Here is a 16319-nt window from a genome sequence, read left to right as displayed (position 1 = left end):
TGAGGCACTTCCTACCCCGACAAGGAGTCAAAGCACTTTGTGGACGGGTTGTGGAGCCCAGAGTTAGTCTGTAGTGTTGTATTTAGTCATCTATTGTGCAATATTATTGGAGTTGGTCACTCGTGTTGTGCACAATTCCCATTCTACGGGGGAATTTGAAACTGTTGTTATTAATGCAGATGCTTTAGTTATGTTTCGGTTTGGATTATTAATTGTGTCTCTGTGTATTTTTTTGTGTGCAGATTTATATAGCGCGGACTCGACCCATAAGTATTGGAGCACATTATATGAGCACCAGTTACATTACACAAGGTCACATTTATTTTGTTAGGCTAGGGGAGATTAAGTTATTTCCCGGAATCACAGGATGTTGAGCTGACGCCGAGACTCATACCCGGCCCCCCAGCTCCAAAGTCGACAGCTCTGGCAGTATGGCCACAGCCTCTCCCCGAGAGGGAATGTAAGGATGGTGAGCCATCACAACCCTCTCTGTGCGTGTCACCCCCTCTTGTGCACACAGTGACAGACAGACCTCGCACAGGCAATGCCCTGTGTTATCTCAGTCGTCACTGTCAGCCTCAGGCATTTGTTGCATTACTCGTTACTCTGGGGCAGCAGACAGGGCCGCCCTTCAGCTGAGCTCCTGCCTGCTCCATCACTCGAGCCTCGCGGATTCACGGATCCCACTGCACCCCAATCCCCACCCCACTCCCCTCAGAGTTCCGCGAATGATCATTTGCAGGCTTCAGTGTGCCCGCAAGGCCTCGATATGCATCAGCGAGAGCCCCTGAAGGGCAGAGCACTAATATTTCATGGTTAAGACATTTTACAGGCCACGTCATCGCTGTCTCGTGCCTTCCGCGTGCCCTTCACTCGGGCAGGAAGGACATCGGATGAACACGTCTGTCCCTGTCACACGCGTTGTTAATGGCACAACCTCTGTAACCTGCACACCCCTTGCACCCCATTCCCTTGTTATAATTATATCTCTCATTCTACTATGTCGGCTCTTCAACATTCGATTGCAGAAATGTTAATCCAAATAAAAATGGAGCTATAGGAGTAACGCTGTGTTTGTGTTTAAAAAAATAATAATAATAATTTTGGCATTTCTAGTCAAACAACCACGTTATATCATTGTATGTTACCAGCGACGTGTACCGCGCACCATTGAGTTTGGTCGTACACTGCGTCACGTGGTTGAGCCCCAAAGCAAGCATTGGCCCATCCCGCTGGTTGGACTCCGGGTGGATTAGCGCCAAAAACATGAGAGATGAAAAGCACAAGGACTGTGCACGGGTGATTGTGGGTCGCGAGGATGCCTATGATTGATCGTCTGCACCCGGTGACAGTGGCATCAAGGATGCGTCCTTGGAGAGCCAATGAAACATACACGTGTCCTACAGAATCTGCCACGGGACGTGCAGCGCATCTCAGGACGGAGGCTTGGAGGCGCTTTAGTGCTGTAATAGACACAGAACCCCAACACAGAGTATAATAGACAAGCAAGACCACGATCCCTACCATGGTTTGCACAACTGCAGTGTACAAGGTAAAGCACAAATGCTTACATGGTTCAGTCAAATAAAGTGAAATAAACTTTGATGGATAAATAACTTGACTTAATTAGCAACTACTTTTTAGAATAATTTTCCTTATCCTTCCCAATGTTTTAGATGTGTTTTTATTTTATTTTAATGTACGCCCTTGTTTATTAAAAACACACTCTTTGAATAACTATTCAGGCCATACTTTGGACATGGCTGAAAAAGTGAATGTTTCCTTTGGGTCTCTGCTGTATGAACAAGCACTCGCCATTTGTCTCTAAGCCCCGTCCTTTTCAGACTGGGGGGGCGTGTTTTTGACATTCTTTCTAGGCTGTAAACAACAGTCAAAAACACGCCCCCCCAGTCTGAAAAGGACGGGGCTTAGAGACAAATGGTTCTTCTTTCTATCTAAGCCCCATCCTTTTCAGACTGGGGGGCCTGTTTTTTTACTGTTGTTTACAGCCTAGAAAGAATGTCAAAAACACGCCCCCCAATCCGAAAAGGACGGGGTTTAGATCCAAAGAAGAACGTCACTGGGAGCTCTTCTCCAATGGCTGGCCACCGTTTAGGAGGCCAGCCAATGGAGAAGAGGGGCGCGGTTAACCTCGCTACTCAAAGACATTAAATCTCGTGAGCTCGAGTGCGCATGTGCGCACCCGACGCCACGCGAGACCTAAAAAGATAGAAGAGGAAGGGTTCACCACTTGCTAGCAAGCTTTTGGAAGCACAATCCAAGTAACAAATTAAAAGCACTGGGCGGGATGTAAGCCCATAAAGTGTATACAACAGGTCTTGCATGCATGGCCTGAAAATGGGGTAAATTTTTTTGCAGTCAGCTACCCTACTTAGGGTATCAAAACACTTTTAAAGTGCCAGACTTTTCACATCAAAAGTGATGAATAGTTGCCAAGTACTCACGAGGGAAGTTGGATCTCCCTCCAACGATCCGAGTCCGTGCTGCACTCCTCTGTGGCACTGTAGGCATAGAAACACAAAGGTTACTTCTGGGTGGGAGCAGTCGAAACTACTTCCCATTTCTCCTCCACCCTCATCAGTGATTACACTCATGTACAGTTAATTTAAACAGAGGTGGTTGCATAAATGTCCTTGGTGGCACAGTGGCTCTGGCATCTTAAAACTCCACAATAAACTGTAGGCTGGACTGATCCCTTTAACCTGCTTCCACCTTGGTCCCCCTCTTGTCAGTTGAAAGTAGGTGCACAAAAACAGTAATTTCTAAAAGTAAATTCCACAGCCTCATGGCTCAATGTAGCGTTTAGAAGGTGCACTTATAAATCTAACAATTCTGTCAGTAATGTGGAACTGCCAGATATATTAGGGAGAGTGCAGTAGGGTTTTGCGTCTGGCTCACCCTGCAAAAGTAGGTGGCCATTAAACTAATTCGCAAAATATACACAAAATTCAAAGTTTTTAAAATATTAGTAAAGTTGTTCATGTCAAAGCCAAGTGCATTTCCAGTGGGGCGGGGACAACGCCACCAATGAGTGGAAGGTGTCTCACCTCTAACAACAATATTTTTCCCTTGCAGAAAAAAACGTTACAGGTGCAAAAACACACTTTGGTCGTATTTCTGCATACAGGATTTTCCAATATATAGAAATTTTGTATTCCTACATTTTATGCACTGGAGTGCACCTGGAAATCTGTTGTGTTGTAGAATTTCAATAGAGATTTTCTAACTTTGTTGATACCCCAAAGTGCTTTCTGTTTGGCCGAGGTAATAGCTACTGAGTTAGTTGCACGTTGTCGCCAAGTGTGTTGAGGTGTCAGCTTTGGATCCAGTGTATTTGTGTCATGTCTCAGGTCCAGACAGTGAGCTCGAAGCATGTCGCGGGAAACATCTGTCATCCTAAGCATACAGCGGGACACAAAGGAAGTTCTATGAATAGCTTTACAGATTGTGTATTCAAACCAGTATGACTTGTAGTCAGAGGTAGCAGAGGCTGGTTTCACAAGCAGCCAAGTCTTTCTTGCTATTCTGAATTCAAGGTGTCCATTAATGATCCTCACTCTCTTTCTTAGCAAGTTCAAGGACCTTTTTGTGTCTGGAAATGGAATGAGATCACATGAATGAATGAAAGTGCAGAGCAGCACTGACCTCAAACAAGGTATCTTGGCTCTGATCCAGCTGTACACCGCTTATGATGGCAGAGTCAGTGTGGGTTAGTGAAATCCCCTTGGAAATGATAGTAGCCTACCCACGAGAGACACTCTCCATAAAGAAAATATAGGGTTCACCCAGGAGGATAGAACCACAAGCTGTGAATGCACTGTTGAGCCACCAGCCAACATCCTGATGGGCTCCACTGAGGAGCGACAGAAGCCCAACCCCTGGAAGTGGCGTTCAGCCACCAGCAAGACGAGGTGCACACAGAAGCAACAGGAGCCCAACCCCTGGAAGTGCTGTTCAGCTACCAGCAAGATGAGGTGCACACAGAAGCAACAGGAGCCCAACACCTGGAAGTGCTGTTCAGCCACCAGCAAGATGAGGGACACACAGAAGCAACAGGAGCCCAACCCCTGCAAGTGCTGTTCAGCTACCAGCAAGATGAGGTGCACACAGAAGCAACAGGAGCCCAACCCCTGGAAGTGCTGTTCAGCCACCAGCAAGATGAAGTGCACACAGAAGCAACAGGTGGTACAAAAGGGGATGGTGATGGACGGAGCATCTGAACCAATCAAACACACCCAGTCAACAGATCTGGGTTTAATCCATCACCGTTCTTTAGCCCACTCTGCCACCCCAGTTCAGACATGGCCATATGCAAATCAGTCTGACCCTGTGCCTCATGGGAACAGTCCAGCCCGAACTGCCAAGCCATGCCTTCCCTGGACCGGAAACAAGCTTCCGAGGACCGGTTTCTGGCATTTCAGCTATCTTCAGCCCGGCTTGCTTGAATCCAGTGGCAAAGTGAGCAAGGGACTCACGTCTGAGCATACCTTGCCAACTTATGACGTACAAAGTGGTACAAAAGGGGTGGTGATGGACGGAGCATCTGAACCAATCAAACACTCACACCCAGTCAACAGATCTGGGTTTATTCCATCACCGTTCTTCAGCCCACTCTGCCACCCCAGTTCAGACATGGCCATATGCAAATCAGTCTGACCCTGTGCCTCATGGGAACAGTCCAGCCTGAACTGCCAAGCCATGCCTTCCCTGGACCGGAAACAAGCTTCCGAGGACCGGTTTCTGGCATTTCAGCTGTCTTCAGCCCGGCTTGCTTGAATCCAGTGGCAAAGTGAGCAAGGGACTCACGTCTGAGCATATCCTGCCAACTTATGGTGAACAAAGTGGTACAAAGGGGGGTGGTGATGGACAGAGCAACAGGTGCCCAACGCCTGGAAGTGGTGTTCAGCAACCTATAAAATGAGGTGCACACAGAAGCAACAGGAGCCCAACACCTGGAAGTGGTGTTCAGCCACCAGCAAGACGAGGTGCACACTGAAGCAACAGGAGCCCAACCCCTGGAAGTGCTGTTCAGCTACCAGCAAGATGAGGTGCACACAGAAGCAACAGGAGCCCAACACCTAGAAGTGCTGTTCAGCCACCAGCAAGATGAGGGACACACAGAGGCAACAGGAGCCCAACCCCTGGAAGTGCTGTTCAGCTACCAGCAAGCTGAGGAGCACACTGAAGCAACAGGAGCCCAACCCCTGGAAGTGCTGTTCAGCCACCAGCAAGATGAAGTGCATACAGAAGCAACAGGTGGTACAAAAGGGGGTGGTGATGGATGGAGCATCTGAACCAATCAAACACTCACACCCAGTCAACAGATCTGGGTTTAATCCATCACTGTTCTTTAGCCCACTCTGCCACCCCAGTTCAGACATGGCCATATGCAAATCAGTCTGACCCTGTGCCTCATGGGAACAGTCCAGCCTGAACTGCCAAGCAATGCCTTCCCTGGACCGGAAACAAGCTTCCGAGGACCGGTTTCTGGCATTTCAGCCATCTTCAGCCCAGCTTGCTTAAATCCAGTGGCAAAGTGAGCAAGGGACTCACGTCTGAGCATACCCTGCCAACTTATGGCGAACAAAGTGGTACAGAAGGGGGTGGTGATGGACGGAGCATCTGAACCAATCTAACACTCACACCCAGAAGCAACAGGAGCCCAACCCCTGGAAGTGCTGTTCAGCCACCAGCAAGATGAGGTGCACACAGAAGCAACAGGAGCCCAACCCCTGGAAGTGCTGTTCAGCCACCAGCAAGATTCGATGCACAGAAGCAACAGGTGCCCAACGCCTGGAAGTGGTGTTCAGCAACCTATAAAATGAGGTGCACACAGAAGCAACAGGAGCCCAAAGCCTTGAAGTGGTGTTCAGCAACCTATAAAATGAGGTGCACACCGAAGCAACAGGAGCCCAACGCCTTGAAGTGGTGTTCAGCCACCAGCAAGATGAGGCGTGCACAGGAGCCCAAAGCCTTGAAATGGTGTTCAGCAACCTATCAAATGAGGTGCACAGAAGCAACAGGAGCCCATCCCGTGGAAGTGCTGTTCAGCCACCAGCAAGATGAGGTGCACAGAAGCAACAGGTGCCCAACGCCTGGAAGTGGTGTTCAGCAACCTATAAAATGAGGTGCACACAAAGCAACAGAAGCCCAACGCCTTGAAGTGGTGTTCAGTCACCAGCAAGATGAGGTGTGCACGGGAGCCCAAAGCCTTGAAGTGGTGTTCAGCAACCTATAAAATGAGGTGCACAGAAGCAACAGGAGCCCATCGCCTGGAAGTGGTGTTCAGCAACCTAGAAAATGAGGTGCACTGAAGCAACAGGAGCCCAACCCCTGGAAGTGCTGTTCAGCCACCAGCAAGATGAGGTGCACAGAAGCAACAGGTGCCCAACGCCTTGAAGTGGTGTTCAGCCACCAGCAAGATGAGGTGCACAGAAGCAACAGGTGCCCAACGCCTGGAAGTGGTGTTCAGCCACCAGCAAGATGAGGTGCACAGAGCAACAGGTGCCCAACGCCTGGAAGTGGTGTTCAGCAACCTATAAAATGAGGTGCACACAGAAGCAACAGGAGCCCAACGCCTTGAAGTGGTGTTCAGCCACCCGCAAGATGAGGTGCACAGAAGCAACAGGAGCCCATCGCCTGGAAGTGCTGTTCAGCCACCAGCAAGACGAGGTGTACAGAAGCAACAGGTGCCCAACGTCTGGAAGTGGTGTTCAGCAACCTATAAAATGAGGTGCCAAGACGCAACAGGAGCCCAACGCCTTGAAGTGGTGTTCAGCCACCAGCAAGATGAGGCGCACAGAAGCAACTGGTGCCCAGCCCCTGGAAGTGGTGTTCAGCCACCAGCAAGATGAGGTGCAAACAGAAGCAACAGGAGCCAAACACTTGAATATATCCACTAATAGAAATATGAGATGGTGCATCCTAAGGTAAGCAGGCAGGCTGTTGCCGTAAGTTTTGTGGTCTTTTTGTGGTATAGATGGGCCAGAACATCTGACCCAGAGTCAGTGTAGTGGAGGATGTCTGCAGGATTTATGCAGGATCTATGCAAGATCTGTACAGAATTTAAGCAGGGCCTATGCATGATCTAAGCACGCCCTAGCAAGTAAATTAATACATCCATCAGCCTGGTTGTGCCTGGTGAAGCTCGACCACGTGCCTCCAACCAGACCGGGAGAGAGCAGAGAGGGAAAGAGAAAGACGAGCAGAAAGGAAAAGAGAGCGCGAGAGGGAAAAAGAAAGGGGTGGGATGAAAGAGAGAAGGAGAGAGACAGGGAAAAAACGGAGAGGAAAGAGGGAGAGGGAAAGAGAGTGAGGGAAAGAGTGAGGGAAAGTGAGCGAGAGAGGGAAAGAGAGATTGAGAGGCAAAGAGAGAAGGAAAGAGAGAGGGAGAGGGCACAGAGTGAGAGAGAGAGAGGGAGAGCGAAGGAAAGAGAGAGGGAGAGCGAAGGAAAGAGAGAGTAGGAAAGAGTGAGAGAGAAAGAGGGAAAGAGAGAGAGAAGGGCGCTTATAGAGTCTCAATGCCAATAGTGCCCTCGCTTTCTGTCCCAGGTTCACCATAAAAAGGAGCTTAGAGCTGTCTAAATGATTGATAAAGCAGTGCTAACCACAATGGGCTTTAAACAAAATCTTTACCTAAAAAAAAACCTGCTTCTAGCCCTTCCCCAATCTCAAACAGTGGTAGGTATTTTCTCTTGGAGGCGATGCCTTTCAGAATGGAGGCAGGAGTGGCGACTGTTTGCAAATGTCAACATAGCCAGTGTGCCACCCTTTTCATTTTTTAAAACCCTACAGCAGCACCCAAGTGTCAGCTGGAAATCAGATCTCAGCACTGGAACCACAGCAACCACATGAGTCCCACTGTTGCAAACACCAACCAATGCCTATGTGAGCATACAGAACCGGCTGGCAAGACCCGCAGAGCAGGCCAGTCTCCAGACTGTGGAAATTCATGATGGCAAACAAGAGGTGGCTCACAGGGCAGCCACGTCAAGTAGTGTGATGTCACCAGACTCAAGCAATTCTGTAGTGTCCAACACTCCCAGCCATATGACACCATCGGCGGCACGCCGCACTCCCACCATGAGTCTAGGTACAACTGTACCTTGAGATAGTGACCAGTGCATCAGATCCCAAGAATACCAGCGAGGGAAGAGGTGGGGCAGAAGAACCAGCAACCCAGCCACATGCCACCACCGGTGGCACTCAACACATTCCACCATGGGAGGCAAAATCCAGCACCCCAGCCACATGCCACCACCGCTGCACTCCACACATCCCACCATGGGAGGCACGAACCAGCAACCCTGCCACGCGCCACACATCCCACCATGAGAGGCAGGAACCAGCAACCCTGCCACATGCCACACATCCCGCCATGGGAGGCAAGACCCAGCACCCCAGCCACATGCCACCACCAGCTGCACGCCACACATCCCACCATGGGAGGCAAGAACCAGCAACCCTGCCACATGCCACACATCCCACCATGGGAGGCAAGAACCAGCAACCCTGCCGCATCCCACCACCGGCGGCACGCCAAACATCCCACCATGAGTCTAGGTACAACTGTACCTTTTGAATGCGACCAGTGCATCAGGTCCCAAGAATACCAGCGAGAAAAGAGATGAGGAGGCAAGAACCAGCAACCCAGCCACAAGCCACCACCAGCGACGCGCTACGCATCCCACCATGGGCGGCAAGAACCAGCAACCCAGCCACATGCCACCACCAGCGGCAAGCCACACATCCCTCCATGGGTCTAGGTATAACTGTACCTTGAGATAGCGACCAGTGCATTAGATCCCAAGAATACCAGCCAGGGAAGAGATTGGGTGGCAAGAACCAACAACCCCGCCACATGCCACCACCAGCGTCACGCCACACATCCCACCAGGGGAGGCAAGAACAAGCAACCCAGCCACATGCCACCACCAGCGGCACGGCACGCAGCCCACCATGAGCCTAGGTACTGCAAGATCGCAACCAGTGCATCAGGTCCCAAGAATACCAGCGAGGCAAAATATATACCCAGGCAAGTCACCGTGACATGCCACGCCCCCAGAATAAAAACAGCATTTTCAGCATCCTGCCATGTACCTATGTATGTATATGTTATTTCGATGGTGCTAACCAAGTCAAAAGGCAGCGGGGCGCTGTAGATAGTCAATGGAAAGCTTAAAGTCAACAACCAAGAGGAGAGGTAGCTGGCCGGTTGATGCATTGTGATCTGGTGCTCTGTAAAGAGGGGAGTCTTTAGCTCCTTCCTAAATTGGAGCAACATTGGGGCAGTCCTGATGGAAACGGGATGTTGTTCCGATCCAGGGTTCTCAGATATTAAACACCTATTGTCTTGTCTTTTTACACTTCTTAGTCTGCAGTCTGATGATGTCCCGGCTGCAGGTGTGCCGGGATCCACCAAAGATTGTGTGCTTGTCTGCAAGGTAAGTGGGTGAGCTGCTCATGATAACTTTGTAAATGTCCAGTTTTGCCTTCAGCAACGACTTGACTTCCACACTCAAGGGGGCATACACCTATTGCAGTATTGGACGAGGAGTGACTCTTCCTTCCCTCGCTTGCGCACATAGAAAATTATTAAGGATCGAGTTTAAATATGCTGATCCTTGATATATTGCATTCATAGAATGGAATTTATTAGACAATGACTGGTGGGACTTTTACGCTATTTCAGTCAAATCTCTGATTTATTGGACGGGTCTTATTGCTGTTCAATCTTATACCTTGACCTACTACATAAGAAGGGATATTCAATATCCTCTTGGTTAAACAAGGACTGATACTTCTCAATTTTTTATGCCCTGAAGAAGTCCTCATGTGTGTGGACGAAACGCTTTGGCTGACCTTTTTGATATACTGTGATGATACAGCAACAAAAAGAAGAATTTTCACTGGATGTACGGCATTACGACGCGTACTTTTACAACGCGTGCCATTACAATGCGTTTTTTTCAACACAAGTCGTTACCACGACTTGCGTTGGAGGGGGTGCGGACTTAGGAATTTTTTAATTTACTATTCCAACACCAGCCTACGTACAGTAGGGAAGGTGTTGGATAGTAAATTAAAAAATTCCTTGTCCTGCAGCGCCCTCCAGCGCAAGTCGTGGTAACGACTTGCGTTGAAAAGACCGCGTTGTAACGACACGGCGGTGTAACAGCCGCGTCGTAAAGGCTGTTCACCATTTTCACTACCTTTAGAACACTGTGTATATATTTGAAAATATTGGGACTGTGAAAGCGGTACACAGCTGTTTACTTTGTTTATTACCTTTGTAAATGATGTAGCCAGTGGCGGCTCCTCCTCTAAGGCGGAGGAGCTTCACCCAACTGCTTGTTGAGCAGTGCAAAATAAAAATAAAATGATAAATACAAGAAGTTATCATAATTCTATTTTTCATAGCGGGACTCAGACTCCACCCAGGTTGGATGGGGCTGGGCTCCCACATGTCAGAGGGAGCAGGTGTGGTATACCCCCCTCCCTTAATGCCCATGACGGCTTGGCCGGCCCTCAGGGGCCGTTCAAACAGTCACCTCAGCTAAGTACGGTTAATCTAAACAAATGTGGTGGAGTGAATGTCTGTGGTGCCACCTGTGGCTTGCACCGCATAAAACTTAGGAAGGCTTGAAACATGGCCCTTCTAAACGGCTGCCTTTTCCGACGGCTCCCACCTTTGTCCAAAAAATATCAATACTTCTATTGCACAAAATAGTCCTTGCTCTAGGCTTAAGTCACTGGCGCCCCGTGCAACAATGTTTGTTGGAGCCCCCACCATGAACTCCTTCTCCATGAATTCCCTCACCACCTCCACCCTTTAACAGTGACCCCCAAGTATCCATAGCCACTCTCTCTCTCACATTCTTTTCTTTTGTTTTATAGCGCTACTCATACGAAAGTTGGGTGTCAGAGCACTTTACATCACACACGTTGCACAGAGACAATGAATCACATGTGTAAATCAGTGCACAAAAAATGTTGCATGAGAAAGAGGACTATGGGGTATAGGAGACACATGTCATCCAATAAGGTAGGCAGTATAGTTTAAGAGTCTTGATCTGGAGTAGCAAAAAAGTCAGAACGTATCACAATGGTTGGGAGCTGTCTTTACTTAAAAGACTGATTTCTACCCAAATAAACCCCTTTTGCAACATTATGTTAATGAAAGACTTGGGGATGGAATCATAATACTTTAACTTATTCCTTGTAGTTTGTACTCAGCTATTTGATGACAGTTAATAACTAACTGTTCTATATTAGGATATACATTAGAAATTGTAAGTGACAAAGGGATCTCGCAGGCATATTCACCCTCTGCACTTCTTTAAGATGAGTCAAAACTGCCGCTATACAAAACTGAATCTCTTTCTAGAAGGGCCATTAATCACCAGAGTATTCTTGACATTTTTATTGCAGCCTGAAAATTGCTGGAGCCAAGGAACGCTGCTGCAGCAGGTGCTTTTAAATCCATGCTGTATTTGACAACACAGCGCCTGGTGCAGTGGCTCTGATCGCACCGCCCTAGAGCCGGCCCTGGGGCTTACACTGCAGCTGCCACATTTGTTAGTTAGGGAAGAGATCTGTAGGCTTTTCTGTTTTGGGTTTAGGGGACAGAGTTTCACTAAAGGGCTAAATATATTTCCTCTTAGGAGAAAAAACGTTACAAGAGCAAAATCATATTTGTGTTACCTTCATGCATACAGAATTGTCCAATACATCCAAATTTGTATTCATAAATGTTATGCATTGGAGTACAGCTGGAATCTACTATTGTTGTATTGCATTGTACCATTTCTATAGTGCTTTCCTATCTTTTGTTGAGTGGTCTTAAGCATACAGCAGGACACAAAGGAAGTTCTGGGAATGGCTTTACAGGTTGTGTACACAAACCAGTAGGACTTGTCTTTAGAGTCAGCTGAGGCCTGGTTTGGCAAGCAGCCAAGTCTTTAATGCTATTCTGTTTTAAAGGTGTCCATTAATGATCCTGACTCTTTTGTATCAAGTCCAAGGACCTGTGTGTGTCTGGGCATGGGATGAGATCACTTGAATGAATGAATCAAAGTCGTTGATATAGGGCGGCACTGACCTCAAGCAGGGTATATTGGAGGGGGTGGGTGGGTGGTTATGGCACCAACCAAGATGGCGGCGTCTCTTTGATCCTCCAGCGGATGGAGAAGCTTTTCTTTTTTTGGGGCCGCTCATTTGGCCTCTTTAAATTAAAGGATTATCTTTTTATGCAGAAAGATGGTTGCTTTTATTTTTCTACTTTTTACTTATTTATGAATTCTATACACATTTGTGACTTCAGTTTGCTCCACCTAATTTGCTGCCTCACCTGCTTTTGGTGAATCAATATTTGACTGGAACCCTTCCTCTTTTTTTTTTGGCCCCCACTTCTCATATGGGGAAAACAAGGAACCTTAAACTTTCTGGTTCTCCAAATAATATTATACTTTCAGATTCCGATTCTACCAATAGGGATATGGATGGTGCTATGTCATAGAAGGCAAACACAAGGAGATGATGGACGGAGCGATGAAACTTTTCCAGCCATATGCAAATCAGTCTTGTGCCCACATCTGTGACTGGGGGTGAGTGTCTGAAAAGTCTAACAATGATATTGAATGCCCTGCAGAGCCCAGTCCCACCTAGCAAGTAAATTAGCATACTTCAGCGTGACACGTGGTCCGGCCTGGTGAGGCTCAACCATTTAATTTCTTTGCGGATTTATATAGCACAAACTCGACCCGAAAGTATCAAAGCGCTTTACATGACCACCGGTTAAATTACAAAGGGACACATTCATTTTTTGGCACAAGGAGATTTTGGGCCATATGGATCAAGCCAAATTGTGATCGCAAACGCAGAAATTTGCCGAATTTCAGTGTTTGCGATCGCAATTTAGCAGTGTGCAATGTATCACACAAAAACCCACTTGCAAAATAAGGAATCGCTAAATTTGTGATTCCCTATTTTGCAAATGCATTTAAGGAATCGGAAGCACCCAAGTTGTGCAATTTTGGCTTAAGGAATCTTATATTACCACCAACTTCAGGTTGGTGGTAATTTTGACACCCTTGTATCCTTGAAATTGCATTCGCAATTTGCGAGTACCTAATGGGTACTTGCAAATTGAGAATGTCTCCCCATTCATTCCTATGGGCCTGTAGTGCCATAGGAATGAATGGAGAGGTATTCCTTAATAGCGAATCGCAATTTGCGATTTGCAATTAAAGAATATGTAGGATTCGCAAAGGTTTTTGCAAATCCAACATACATCGCGGTTTGCGATTCTCAAATAGACATTCTCAAAAAATCGCCATTTGAGAATCGCAAAACAATATTTTGATACATATGGCCCTAAGTGATATGCCCAGAATCACAGGATGTTGAGCATCCTTGCAGAGATTCGAACCTGATGCCCCAGCTTCAAAGTTGGCCGCTCTAGCCGTTTAGCTACAGCAACCAGTGCCTTTACCCAGACACTCAGAGAGAGAGAGAGGGAGAGGGAGGGAGAAAGAGAGAGAGGGAAAGAGAGCGAGAGCGGGAAAGAGAAAAAGAAGCAACGCGAGAGAGAGGGTAAAAGAGAAATGGAGCGTTAGAGAGAGGGGGAGAGAGGGAGAGGAAAATAGAGAGAGGCAGAGGGAAAGAGAGAGAAGGGCGCTTATTGCATCTCAATGTCAATAGTGCCCTCACTTCCTGTTCGGGGTTCATCATAACAAGGAGCTTAACGCTGTCTAAATGATTAATAAAGCTGCCATAGAACTGAAATGGGCTTTAAACAAACACTTAAAAAAATACCAGCTGCTAACCTCTCCCCAATCTCAAACAGTAGTAGGTATTCTCTCTTTGAGGCGATGCTTTTCAGAAGGGAGGCAGTAGTGGCGGCTGTTTGAAAATGTCAACACAGCCAGAGCCACCCTTTTCATTTTGTAAAACAAGAAATCGCAGGAATCCTTCAGACCTCTGTCTTTGTTTGTTTGAACCATTCAACCTGTCACCATTTGCCAAGCCCTACCTGGCAGAGGTACCCTCACCCCCTACTCTCGAAGCATGAAGGCGATGGTGAAAATGTGGTGGGTGGGGGGGGGCGTGAATACAGGACCCTACAGCAACACTCAAGTTACAGCTGTCAATCAGAGCCCAGGACTAGATAGATAGATAATGTTTATTGATTGATTATTTAAAATCTTTACCAAAAGAGAATACACAATATAACATTTCAATTATAGTAATACAGTAAAAGGGCGATGACTTTTAAAAAATAAGCGATAATTTCATAAGATTAAAAATTTAGAAATGTAAACAGTATAATAGTTAATGTTATAAAAATGTAAGTTTTTTCCATGCACTTGTTAAGAATTTTGAGAGGGCAGAGTTAATATGTATATCTTCCAGGCAAAGACACTGGATTAATGCTTGTCTACATGTCCTTAACCGCATCCATGCGGTGCATTTTCCCGCTGTGCGCTGGAAAATTCAAAAACCTACTTTACATGACGAGCTCACCTTGTCATGAGTGTACCAGAGGTACACCTCATGACGAGCTGAGCTCGTCATGAGCGTCGAAGGGGTTATTGATCTTTTATTGAAGTGCCTTTTTAAAAGTGTTAATCTTTCATTTTTTAGTTCTGGGCAGAGGCACAATAGATGTATGATATTTTCCTCTCCTGTGTTACACAGCCGACATGATATATTATTTTCAAGCTTTTTCCATGGCATTGCATGAGATTCTCCGGGCAGGATTCCGAATCGAGCTTTCATGAATATATTTTTATATTTCCAAGTCCAAGCTGTATTCAAATATTGTTGCGGACTCTTTTTTTTGTAACTGTTTATTATAGACCAAGCATGTTTCCTTTTGACCAGGGACTCTTTGTCACTTATCACAGATAGGATATCAGTTGTCTTATTTACAATTTTTTTTAAAGATTCCTGAGGAATAGTGGTCATCCAAGTCTCCTGAAGCCCAAATTCATCCAAAGCCTTCTCGAGATACTTCCAAACAGATAATTTATTATTGCCCTCTACTTCTTTCCATAAAAGCTCTGAGATTAAATTGTCCTTGTCATTTTTTACCCTATACCATACTTTAATTGTGTTACCCATCCGTGCATGCAGTTGGTTGTTCAGGCCGAATTCTAGTCTAATTTGGGACTGTGAGGCATTTTTAGGTAAACAGAAAAGGGATCGAAAAGTTTCCGAGATTTCTTTGTTTATTGTTATTGCGTCCTTTCCGTTCAATGCCTCACTGCCATAGGTTAGGGAGGGTAACAATTTTGCAGATATGACTTTGAGTTGTGGCTAGTAGGTTAAGTTGCTGGTGAACTTTTTTATCATACCAAATGCACCTGTTAAGGAGTTCGCCTTCCGGGCGATGTCCAATTTCTGGGGTTTAAAGCTACCATTGTCATCAAAAACCAGTCCTAGGTATCTATAGGTTTTAGTTTGCTCCAGTTTTTCTTTACCTAAGAACCATTTCATATTATATTTCCTTCTTGGATTTTTTGAGACAACCATAACTTTAGATTTTGATTTATTTATTACCATTTTATTTTTTATTGTGTACTCCTGTGTACGTGTAATTAACCTTTGCAAGCCTACCTTTGTTCTGCTTAAAGGAAAAACATCATCTGCATATAGCAAATTTGATATGTGCTTATCTGCAAGTTTCGGTGGGTGGGCATTTATCTTGTTCAATGCTTCAGTTAGATCAGTTAAAAACAGTTTAAATAATAAAGGTGCCTATACGCAGCCTTGCTTCACACCGCCAAGCGTTGGTATTTCCTCAGTTAATGATCTGCCGTTCCCAATGCGAACTTTGGCCCAAGTTTTTGTATACAGGAGACTGATCAGGTATATTAAAGGCTGAGGAATCCCTTGTGCTTGTAACTTTTTCCATAAAAGATCTCTGTTGACACAGTCAAAAGCTGATTCAAAATCAACAAAACATAGAAACAGTGATTCGCCGTTTAAGATTGCCTTTTCCATTAAAATAGATAGTGCCAGGATATTGGAGAATGTACCAAGTCCTTTAATGAAGCCGGTTTGGTTTGGCGGAAGAATATTATTCTTTTTCACCAAGTCGGATAAGATTGTTAGCAGATAGGCTGCAAAGAGTTTTGCATCAGTGTCCTGCAGCGTTATTAAACGATAGTTTTCAGGAAGCGCCCAGTCTCCTTTTTTAAAAATTGGGGATATTAAGGAACCTCTCCAGCTTTCAGGTATCTCCCCTTTAATAACTATTTCTTTAAAGACCTTTACAAGTATTTCGGCCCATGTTT

The 16319-nt window shown here is 46.2% G+C and overlaps 1 protein-coding gene across 4 annotated transcripts in view; it reads right to left on the bottom strand.

Moving 5' to 3' along the window:
• The window catches only part of LOC144756375 (histo-blood group ABO system transferase-like), a 649857-nt gene that overhangs the window by 121690 nt on the left and 511848 nt on the right, over positions 1 to 16319 (bottom strand). For 2 of the 4 annotated variants that reach the window (XM_078646148.1, XM_078646146.1), the window contains one exon: positions 2466 to 2522. The exons of the other annotated variants lie outside the window; for them this stretch is intronic. In XM_078646148.1, the coding sequence (XP_078502274.1) occupies positions 2466 to 2522 (57 nt within the window). The remainder of the gene's footprint in view (positions 1 to 2465; positions 2523 to 16319) is intronic. 4 annotated transcript variants of the gene reach the window in all.

The sequence above is a fragment of the Lissotriton helveticus genome, chromosome 5_1 (genome assembly GCF_964261635.1).
Source record: "Lissotriton helveticus chromosome 5_1, aLisHel1.1, whole genome shotgun sequence".
Taxonomy (NCBI): Eukaryota; Metazoa; Chordata; class Amphibia; order Caudata; family Salamandridae; genus Lissotriton; species Lissotriton helveticus.
The sequence above is the reverse complement of the archived record's forward strand: the minus strand, read 5'-3'. Positions and strand labels throughout refer to the sequence as shown.